The following is an 11,698-nucleotide window of genomic DNA, read 5'->3' on the forward strand; positions in this document are numbered from 1 at the left end:
AGCGCGATCAGCAGCGCGTTTGAAGGCCTTCGGAGGCATAACAGATAGTAATAGCGCGTAAGGAGCCTTAGAGATAACAACAATAGGCGCTAATATAAGATATAGGCTGATGTTAAATGTTGATACTACGTCGCAGAGTAAGCTAGTTAGATCAGAAGGTTGCTTACTAATCGAAACTTAACACTACTAATATGTCACCCTATCAATATTATCTACTGCCTAGCAACCTTATTAACTACCTTAGAAATCGCCCTAGTATTAGTACCTGATCAATCTAATCAATCAATTCAATCAAAAAGAGGGCTTTGATTTGTTCTTAATTGGAAAAACGCTATGGGCGAATTGATCTTGACTTGATTGAGCTTTTGATCAAGAATCAATCAAGTCAATCAAAAAACTTGCTTGTTGGCATGTCTGGTCAGTGGGATGACAGTTTTCTGAAAATAAGAGACTGACCTCGGTGAGACGGCCATTGCTTGCAACACGCTTTTCCAGCTCGCTACAAAGTCGTTGTTTCTTGGTAGGTTTCTGGTCCCCATCCTTGCTAGCTGTGATCTCCACTGACTCACGACCGTTTTCGTCCTCGTTTTCTTGAATCTCGTCTGGCTTGTTTTGCTACTGCAAGAACTTTCTCTTTGTGTTGTCGTCTGAAAATTCTTTGTGCGAGACCGTTTTCGATACGTCAAAGATCCATAGGAGAATATTCATACCTTTTTTGGGCTGGGATTGCGAGTTTGGCATCTGATAGGAGATGAGTTCGGCAGTTCTGATGAGCGTGACTGAGAATCCATATTAGTGAAGTGAAAGTAAAAGGCGAGATGGTTGGAAGAAGCTCGCAGGAAAGACAGCCCTTTAGTACTCTCCCCTGCCCCTAGACATATTGCAGGCAGCATTGCCGCCAGCTGACACATGCCACCTCCATCCTGGCTTCAATGCCACCCCCTTGGTTTCTTTATCCCGGTCGCTAGTACAGCAAGAAGCCGCTCATCCATGCAACGTGGCTGAGGGTGGTCTGACTATAGGGGATGGCTGATTTTTCACCCCTACGACGTATTCTAATCCTGGCCTTTCCCTTGTCTTAGAGCGCAGCGCCTTCCAGAAAAGAAAGGTCTGCCTAGAAATACAGGCATGCCGTCCAATTCAAAGAGGCGACACGGCTGTGAGAGTAGCGACGACCCTGGTTCTTGCGTTAAAGGAAGATGGGAAGCCGACGGGGCGAAGCAGCAAGTTGCTGCCAAGTCCATCCCCGCTGTCGGAAACGATTGATCTTGCCCACAGACGCTGTTTCAAGAGGACAGCAGTCTCCAGTTCACTTAATACCTTTGATACCCTTTCTACTCGTGCTTTCAGCGACGGGGCTTTCTTCGTCATTGTATGATCTCGTTGCACGTAAACGCAGCATCAGAACAGCCACTTGACGGCGCAGTGCCGACTTTACGTCCCTGAGAGTTCCGCAACCTTCTATCGCCACAGCGCATATCGGGATCGTGTAAGAGAAGCTCGACACTGCCGCAAGGCGCCCTCTACGGGATGCGGGACCACGGAACGGAGAATTTGCCCAAACAGAGACCACTACTTCCCTTCTTGCGCAAGAGGTGGGTCTAGGATTGCACAGCCGACAGTTGTGCTTGGGAGTCTTCGCCAGGCAGCCATTCTAGGATCAGCAGAAACAGCCCCTATTTCGATCACGATCGCAAGGTTGATCAACTTGGTCAGGCGCATGAAGTCCCAGTTGACAGAAGCACTCAAGAAGATTGAGGCAGTCTTTTATCGGAGGAGACCGCCGTTCTGTCACAGGATTCTTCTCCGCCACTGCGATTTGTAGACCCCATTGCACGACAGCTCAGCAACTGCGCTAGGGTCTGACGCACATGCGAGCAGTGGGAGACTTTCGAGACGATCAACAGATACACAGCAGGAAGCCTCCTGCGGCGAAGCTGCTCCGTGTAGTATAGGCCAGCACCAGCGATGTTCGGCAGGCTTAATGCTAGAGTTCACAGAGGGAAAGATGGAAGGCACTGTGATTCGAGAGTTTCACAGGAAGAGAGGTAAGACAGATTGCGATCCACTAGGCATCTTCTGGTGCCAGCATTCGAAAGTCAATTCGCTCTACGTCACAATTACAAAGATTACAAGGTACACTCGCTTGCAGAATTGGCTTCCGGTATCTACACTTCGCGGCCTTTCTTACAGCAGGGGGGTTAGCCTCGCTTAGCGGGAGCTATACCTTATACGCTTTAGATTAACTTAATGCGCCCAGCTCCTGCTAGTATCTGTAATATGATACTCCTCTATCGCCGGAAAGCTTACAACACTGTTGATCTCGGTGATGGACAGATGACTGACATAATAAATAAACTGCCCCACAGACTATAAAAATGCACTAGCCCCAAAGCTACATTGTGGCCTCACGTGCCTCACTAGTGGAGAAGGGCTGATGCCACGAAAGTTTGGCGTTATCGATAAGGTGCGGCGCAGCACGACGAGATGTTCAGCCTTGTTGCGGCCGCAATCCCTTAGCCCTCCGCTCCCGCTTTAGCTCCTCCGCCTAGACAACGCCATCGTCCTCCATTTCCGCCTCCCCTCTATACGCATCTGCCACTTATGTCGGTTTCACGACATGGATCCGCTCAGCGTCGCAGCCAGCATTATCGCAGTTCTCCAGCTCTTAGCTAAGGTCCTCGAGTACCTAAGCGACGTCAGAGATGCCCCGAAAGAACGCTCGCACTGCGAGGCTGAGATATCGAACCTTTCCGCCTTACTTCGCGCCTTGCGAGATCACGTCTAGACCGGAGATCTAAGCCAGCCGTGGTATGCCGCTATCGCAGAGCTCGCAGCCCCTAAGGGCCCGTTTGACCAGTTCAAGTAGGCACTCAAAGCGCTGCAGACTAAGATTACAGATAGAGGTCGAATGAATAAAGTAGGTGAAGCGCTCGTGTGGAAGTTTAAGAAAGAGGACATTGCTAGCATATTGGATCGAATAGAGCGTTTGAAGTCGCTTGTAGAGACCGTGTTGCACATGGACTACTTGTAAGCTTCCCCACTAGGACGGTAGAGCGGTGTTGCTTACATCTTAAAGCAAACTCTCCTAAGCTATTAAAGACGATACCCACTTCGTTCGGACGCACGTACTTGCTATCTAGTTAGGCGTAGACGAGATCTAGCAAGATTAAGACGCTGCGAAGCACCGCAGGATTCTAGAATGGATCTCTCCTACAGACTACCCTGTACAACAATCTAACATTATAAAGCGCAGACAGGAGGGAACAGGCCAATAGTTTCTAGATGCGCCTTAGGTGGCCACGTGGCTTAGTGAACACCAGGCAACACTCTTCTGCCTAGGTATCCTAGGAGCTGGTAAGACCATGGTGGCTGCTATCGCGATCGACTATCTGTTAGAATTAGTGCAGAGCAGCTAATATGGAGTTGCTTACGTGTACTGCAACTATAAGGCTCGGGAGGAGCAGGATACTTTGAGGATGTTGGCAGCTATCCTTAAGCAGCTGGTGTAGGCTCGACTGTCGCTAGTAGATCCCGTGGAACGGTTGCACAACTAGCATACTAACAGAGGAACTAGGCCATCGCCTGATGAGGTCTTTAACGCACTCTAAGATGTACTTGCACATTACTCTACTGTCTATATTGTGGTCGATGCTCTGGATGAATGTCTGGATAGCGACGGCACTCGGCGCTAGTTTCTAGCCAAACTCCGCAATCTTTAGGCGGGACGTGACGTTCGCCTAATAGCTACCTCGCGTTTTATTCTAGAGATTGTGGACTGGTTTCACGAAGGGCTGCAGCTAGAGGTGCAGGCTAGTAAAGAGGATGTGAAGCGATTCGTAGCTGGCCAGATATGTCGACTGCCGAAGTGTATTCAGCGTAACCCTGCGCTACAGGAAGTTGTCTAGGAAAAGGTTGTAGAGGCGGTAGACGGCATGTATGTTCGTCCTAGCTAACTCGTGATATGACGCAGACTTACACGTTCCTAGGTTTCTTCTTGCTCGCCTCTACACTAATTCGCTGCTAGACAAGAGGACGGCGAAGGACGTGAAGTCAACCTTGGCTAAGCTCTCCAAAGGCTTAGCCGCACTCGATAACGCATACAAGGAGGCAATCTAACGTATAGAAGGCCAGTTAAGCGGGAATTACGAACTAGCCAAAAGAGTACTGTCGTGGATCACGTATGCGAAACGGCCGCTTACCACGACAGAGATCTGCTGTGCTCTAGCAGTAGAGCCGGACGAGGCGGAGCTCGATCCCGAGAACGTACCTGATGTTGAGGACCTATTATCCGTGTGTGCTGGACTGGTCGTCGTTAACTAAGAAAGCGCTGTCATCCGTCTTGTGCATTACACTACCTAAGAATACTTCGAACGTATCCGAGAGGCATGGAATCCAGGCGCTTAATTATATATAGCCTCGACATGTCTTACGTATCTATTATTTAGTATATTTAAAACTGGGAGCTGCTCCTCTGACGAAGAATTTGAAGAGAGGCTTTAAGGAAGCCAATTCTTAGACTATGCTGCTAAGCACTGGGGAGAGCATGCGTTAACAGTGGAAGCCCAGATATGTGTGCTAGCCTGCTCATTTTTTTCCTACAAAGGATTGGTTTCTTGCGCTGTGCAGGTACTCTTGCGTCCAGAATACACATATCAGGGGTATAGCCAGAGATATCCCAAGGACAGCACAGGATTGCATCTTACAGCACGTTTCGGATTAGCCATTGTATTGGAGGCACTGCTCCTAAACCAAGTAGGAGAGACAGCACTTATATTGGAAAGAAGAGATAGCGACGGCCAGACTCTCCTAGATCTTGCAGCAGAACATGGACATCAAAGAATGGTGAAGCTGCTGCTCGACAAGGGCGCCAACGTCAACGCGCAGGGTGGATACTACGGCAGCGCACTCCAGGCGGCTTCACAGGGAAGCCACGAGGCGGTGGTAAAGCTGCTGCTCGACAATGGCGCCAACGTTAACGCGCAGGGTGGACGCTACGGCAACGCACTCCAGGCGGCTTCAGAAAGAGGCTACGAGGCGGTGGTAAAGCTGCTGCTCGACAAGGGCGCCGATGTCAACGCACAGGGTGGAGAGTACAGCGAGGCACTCTACGCGGCTTCAGAAAGAGGCCACGAGGCGGTAGTAAAGCTGCTGCTCGACAATGGCGCCGACGTTAACGAGCAGACTAGACACTGGGGTAGCGCACTCTACGCGGCTTCAGAAGGAGGCCACAAGGCGGTGGTGAAGCTGCTGCTTGACAAGGACGCCGACGTCAACGTGCAGGGTGGAGATTACGGCAACGCACTCCAGGCGGCTTCAGAAGGAGGCCACGAGGCGGTGGTGAAGCTGCTGCTCGACAAGGGCGCCCACTCCAACGTTAAGCGACCCAAGGTTTAGGGCTGCGCACCCCCGAACCTTTGCTAGCTCTGCGCTTAGCTAGTCATGTGTTTAGCCGCCGTGCGTAGATCTGTCACACTCAGGATACAATATTCACTGAACGTAACTTGTTCTCATACAAATCATCATTTCTCTATCTTATAGAGGGCCGGGGATAAGCATAACTATATACTACATTAGTTTAACACAGACAAGCTTCGAGCATGCCCTAAATTCAAGTAGTAGTGAGATAGCTACTTTTAGAACTACGACGTGAGCGTTAAAGATGTGATGGGCTAGGCCTAGAGTAGGATCCTCGGTTGTACTTCGGTGGTGCGCCTCACATTGCAGGCCGCGGCGGCCTCAAGTATCAACTACGCAAGACAACGCGCAGCTTTGTTGTCTTGTGCCAGCCTTTTGGCTGCGCGGTCGGCGCGTGTAGTTGCGTGCAAGGCCTGATAGGCCCGCCCGTTACGAAAGATTCGCCATTTCAACATCGTTAAACTGACGAACTCCTCCAGCGACGTTAGCAGGGAGGACGATTGACCCGCACCAGCCACAAGGTTAGAAGCTTCCAGCGGTAAAGGAGTATCATATTACAGATACTAGCAGGAGCTGGGCGCATTAAGTTAATCTAAAGCGTATAAGGTATAGCTCCCGCTAAGCGAGGCTAACCCCCCTGCTGTAAGAAAGGCCGCGAAGTGTAGATACCGGAAGCCAATTCTGCAAGCGAGTGTACATCTCGCAGGACCAACGACTGTGGAATGAACATGCAGGATCTTGTTGAACGTCGTTGACACATCTCGAGATTAGGGAACAAAAAGTGCCCATCAGGCTGTATAGTTGACCAGGCCGCTCAATTGCTTTTTCTTACGTTCACATCCGACCGCTCGGACATGCCACCGAACACCATCCAAAGTGGACCGCACGCTAGGTCTACGCCTACTAAATGTGCTATGCGGCTCGACTCGAGCCATGCTGATGGGCACAGTGGACTCGCACCAGTGGGAGCTTACTGCCTCCCTTATCTCAGATTGGGTGGACAAAATGACGTCTTGCACGGCCCCAGTGCAGTCTTGGGTGACGAAGCTGTCTCTGCGGCCGCCAGAGCGTCTTTTTCCTCGCGCTACAGGGCCGACATCATAGCGGAAAAGATAATCTATCAGCGGAACCGTCTCAACGTGGGTATCGAGTTTGCTATGCAGTTTGCTACCAATGGACTCGGCATGTTGCACGAATGTGTCGCTCTCCTTCAAGCCGTTGCGGATATGATCTACTGCGGACGTGATTCGCCCGGTGACGACAACACCTAAGGACCAGTCGAACATGATACTGTCCACGAAGTCTGTAGAGTCATCCATCGCCGATTTGTCGTGACTCGACGAGTCGGGCCCTTTAGGCGTTATCCGGATCCATGCGTCCGATACCAACGAGACAGGCCAGTAGGTCATCTCAACATACTTGCACGCTGAGATGAGCGCGATTTCTAGTAGTGTGATTAGGGCAAGGCTGTGCGGCGCGCCTGCGTCTTCGGACAGCCGGCCTACAGCATCACCATTATTGAGCTTTACCATAACGTACTGTCCATCATGACGGACACCCTCTAGAGGCAGAACTGCGCAGTCAAATGTCCCGAAGCGGAAAGACGAGGATCCGCAAGTCTCAGTAGCAAAAGCGTCCGCGACAGTTGTGGCCTTCGAGCTAGCAACAACGGTCGGGATCAGCCCCTGCCTCATCGTCCTTCGAACGAGCGCGCCCATGGTGACATTCGGCTCGACCGAAGCAGTAGATTCGTCTAGATGGATCTGTACTACCTGATTGAGGCCTGAGAGCTCACTGGAAGCACTACAGGGTACTTTCCGAGTGTGACTCTGGCCTGCTTGGTCCCGAGTAGCCTGCTTCATTTTCTTGCATATAGCGGCAACGGCGTGTCGATGCTTTTCCCATGGCTTGTCATCGTACTCCAACGTATCGCATAGCATCTGTGACGGCTGGGCTTGCACGAGCAAGGACGCGACGAACCTGAGCACGCTTTCAGGGAGTCCGCGGCGAGAGCGAGATAAAGATACGGTCAGTAAGCGAGTACATGATCATCTTCGGATCTTCTCGCTCGTGCTGTTAACCCTGGGGTAAGCCCGATTGAGGCTTTGGCGGAGCTTTGAACTGCTCGTTCATGATGACCGTAAGGTAAGGAGACGATATGATTACATAGCCAGCGTCTATCCCATCGCGCGGCTGCACTTGTACTAAATGCTAGCCGCACCGCAGGCTTGTCTAGTCGACTCCTTTGCGCTACGCATCTACCTAGGATTCGCCATTCCTTTATCGTAACACTATCGTCAGCAGGTTGATTTGCGGTTAGAAAGCCCAGAACTGCTTACTGTTGCAGGCTTCGCGAACCTGCGGAAAAGGGCATGGTTTTTCACTGCTCCATGGATGATCTCTCCTCCGAGCGCTCAGCCTTAGCGGATACTCTGACCTGGACGCGACCACTCCACCCCTCGTCTAGACAGGCTGACGGAAATCTTCAGTTCGCTGTCAATCGCCAGGCAACCACCATTCTCTCCTGCCTACCTTCTCCAGATGCCTCCATCACGGTAACATTTGCATGCCCGTGTCTCTGCGACACCCGTAGTCGGAACGGAGCTGCGGGTAAAAGTACGGAGAAGCTGGATGCGTCTCTCTAGTACCTGCTCTGTCTTCCACCGATCTGGAGAAGGGTCTTAGACAGCGTGTCCGCTTTCGATGCCGCAAAGCTCGATAGCTTGCAGCTGTGCGTGTTGACTACGATGGAAAAAAAGCGATATCTCAAGCCGCTCCGAGATCTGGTGTGGAATGCGCCTGCGGTCGAAAGTCTTTCACGAGAAGGCATGAAACTGACATTGCTGGGAGACAGTGCTTATGCGCTCGAGCAGCGATTGCACGCGACGGAACGTTATTTGAATTCGCACGGGCACGGTAGGCTCGCGATCTACCTGTTGGGCACTTTTCTAACATCCGCGCCGACAGTGACGACGCTTGACCCGCTAATCAACTTCAGCACTACGGGAAATTCCAGCCCTGTGCGATCTTACGGTGACAAATACCAACTTGGGCGCATTCGCGCTGTCACAGACACAGATGCAGACAGGGTCTTTGTCATGAGTTTCAGTGCACCAATGCGGGCGACCGCTACTCCTATAAAGGGATCATGGTACAAGGTAGACGACGTCCTAGATCACACGGTAGATTTGTGGGTGTATGTGCCCTCTTTCCGCGACCGGCTTCGTGAGGAGGTTAGGCTAACACCACTGGACATGCTACGGATAGTGAGAGCAAGTCCGCTGCCAGTGGCGCCACCTGTTACTCTAGGAAGAACGCCCATTGCAACATACGTGAAAAAGAGGCTCCGCAGTGTAGCTTTCGACGCTTTAGTGCGTACACTGGGTCCTATATCGACTCTGAGCCAGCTGTTCGCTGTATGCACAGGACGCCATCATCTGAAGAAATATTCATTGACAGCTGCGGGTTTACATTCTGCAGAAGCAACTCCCTTGGCACAGCTTCTAGGCGAAGAAAGCTCTGCGCGCCGGCTGCTCCTACACTGTGGACTGTCTGCGTTTGATGTTGGTTTGGGGTTACGCGCAGCTGTCGGGCCTACGCAAGCCCTAAACATACGACTTTTCCTTGATATAGCTAACTATAGCACCCTGGGCTGGGGTATTACAATCGCCTAGATTGCGCATAGCAGCGGACTGGTGCTCGCATGATCCGAGAAATCTGTTCTGCATTGGGACAGTTGCGCCTGACAAAAGTCAAGCGGGCGGCGCGAGGGCTTACGCTACGGTGGTAAGAATAGTTAAACATAACAATAGTGTACAATGGCTGATTGCACTTTCTTGAGCTTCGCAACTCCTTCTGACGTGGAGTAGCGAAAGGTTATACTAGCTACACTGTCTCCAGTTAGTGTCTGCTTCTGTATTCTGCTTATATAATCTCGGAACAATAAGTATCTTAGTTACGTAGTAGTCTTCGTTCGCCTGAAGTTGATACTTGAGTGTGTTCCTAACCTAACTTCAGCCATGTTATTTATGTAGCTGTACAACTAGATAGATTAACAAAGCAATTAGGCTACTAAGAAGCTGCTAGTGCTAGCTGTAGCTGATACGAATTTATGTGCAGGTGCCATTCGCGAGTGAATTGGTGTCGCAGGCCAATAGTTGTCGTGAACATAGACTGTTCAACTAACAAAGCTGTGCGATGACTTTCAGATAAGCTAGGGTAGGATGCTAAAACAATACGACTTGTGTTCCCTCTCTTCTGCTCTCTCTACAATAGCCGCACCCAACCTTACAACAATAAGTCTAATAGAAAGGTGAATTAGGTTGTGCAGGCGCCCTAACCTATCCACGTCGAGGAAAGTACTAGATCCTCAAAGCCCAGTTATAACTTGTTCCGTACACATTTAACACTTCTAACATAGCTTAGCCACCTTCGGCCATGTTTACACCTCTATCCTCTTCGCGTTCCCCTCAAACTAACAAAACTATCCTCTTCCCCTTGTGTCCGAAACACTTAACGCTGCCTTTGTAAGCTACAACATCGCCACTATATGCATAGCCCTCGCAATGTTCGCTTGTACACGTCTAAGTGTTCTCCTTTCCTCCTTTTTCTAGTAGATAACATCTATACTAACACCCTTTTCCCTTTTTGCCGGCTCTGTCTTTACCTTCAACATGCTCACACCGCATTTCAAGTAGGAATTGATCACTTGTAAGCTTTATAGACGAAGTGCGCATGTAGTTAAGATCCTCTTTGTTGAAGCCATAGGTGCGTTGTTTAGCAGGAGTGTCCCTAATCTTAAGACCTTCACTTCGTGCTAATTGTTTAGAGCGAGAGCAGGTAGATACGCTGAAAATCTTGCTAAGCAACCAACGAGATAGATCTGACGGAGTAAGAGTAACCAGAGTATAGGTTGTAGTACCAGGTTCCCATTCGCCAAGAGGATTGGAGTAACCATCTACGGCCATAACATAGAAGTTTACACAGGGGAACAGAGTGATTCGCCTCGTAGGAATTTACAGCCTTCAATTAACACGAGTGCTTCAAAGATATCAATCATCTAAAGGTGCTGACGAGAGCTGCTAAGGTGGGGGTTAGGTAGATGCTTACGCAGTAGGAATAGTTACGCGAGAGCGCTGTCACGGCCGCCTTCTCTATAAGTAATCTAATTGCGCTTTATACTACGAAGTAGATTCCGTGCTGGCACGGACGCTTACTGCACCTCAATTAATATAACGTTAAGATACATTTCGCGTGAGGGCTTGCTTCGAGGGCATTGTAATCATTTGAGATCCGCTCGAGAACGTCTGCCACAACCTATGTAGGCGTTTCAAAGCGTTCAGGTCATATACAGTGCCTTGCACGCGCAGTCCATTCGTTCTAGATCAGACACTAGAGTCTCCCCATTTCACGTCGACTAAACAGTTAAAGTACTACGCTATAAACGACAAAATTCTTCACGACGCGTATAGTGGAAATACTACTGAACCCGCGGACTAGACAAGAATTGTAAACGCACAGGGAATCGGCTTCCTACACGACCATGACTCTGAGTAAGCCCTCACAGCTCGTGCACGCAACAGACAGCCTTAGAACTACTGAAATTCTAGGAATAAAGCAAATGTTGGATCGCTATACGGCCTCTTTACTATGGAAGTCCAAGACGGTAACGCTGCCTTCCTCTCCTACGAAAACGCTTGCTGTTGTAGGCTCAACAGGCTTTCTTAGGCCGTACATCGTTGCATCTCTGCTACAACAGCATCCTAAGTGCGATATTATCTGCTTTAATCGCAGCGATAGCGGGAAGCAGCGCACTATGTTAGCGCTGCAAGACATTATAGGCGACACTTCCTCAGCGCACTAACGTTTGAAATTCCTCGTTACTAACATCGCGAGCCGCGTTAAAACTCTACACTAAGATCCTATTGTAGAGATAATACCCTAGGTAGACGAGCTAATTTTTAACGCTTAGGACCCTAACTAGGGCAAGCCTCTTAGCTCTTTTAAGTCCTTATTGGGAGCGCTTCACAAAGTCATCAACCTTCTCGCCTCTTCTGCTAGACATCCTCGGATTACCTTTATTTTATTAGTCTGCGCTGTAGGCGACTGGCCGCTTCGGCATCCTGACCAGCCCATAATTCCAGAAGAAGTGATATAGGACTGCAACAGCGCAATGCCAAACGGGTACGGCTAGTCTAAGTGTATTGCAGAGCAGCTGCTCGCTAAAGCGCATAAGATCGCAAAACTTCGCGTTAACATAGTGCGCGCAGGCCAGATTAGC

At 50.0% G+C, this 11,698-nt stretch overlaps 1 protein-coding gene across 1 annotated transcript; it reads right to left on the bottom strand.

Moving 5' to 3' along the window:
- Nucleotides 1-6,206: 6,206 nt before the first annotated feature.
- On the bottom strand, nt 6,207-7,136 carry ALTATR162_LOCUS70 (uncharacterized protein; the record flags this gene model as incomplete). The annotated part of the gene is made up of 1 exon (XM_043307663.1): nt 6,207-7,136. The coding sequence occupies one exon, from the start codon at nt 7,134-7,136 to the stop codon at nt 6,207-6,209; it is 930 nt and encodes a 309-aa protein (XP_043163598.1).
- Between the last annotated feature and the right edge of the window lie 4,562 nt (nt 7,137-11,698).

Source organism: Alternaria atra, assembly GCF_907166805.1.
Source record: "Alternaria atra isolate CS162 genome assembly, contig: 15, whole genome shotgun sequence".
NCBI lineage: Eukaryota > Fungi > Ascomycota > Dothideomycetes > Pleosporales > Pleosporaceae > Alternaria > Alternaria atra.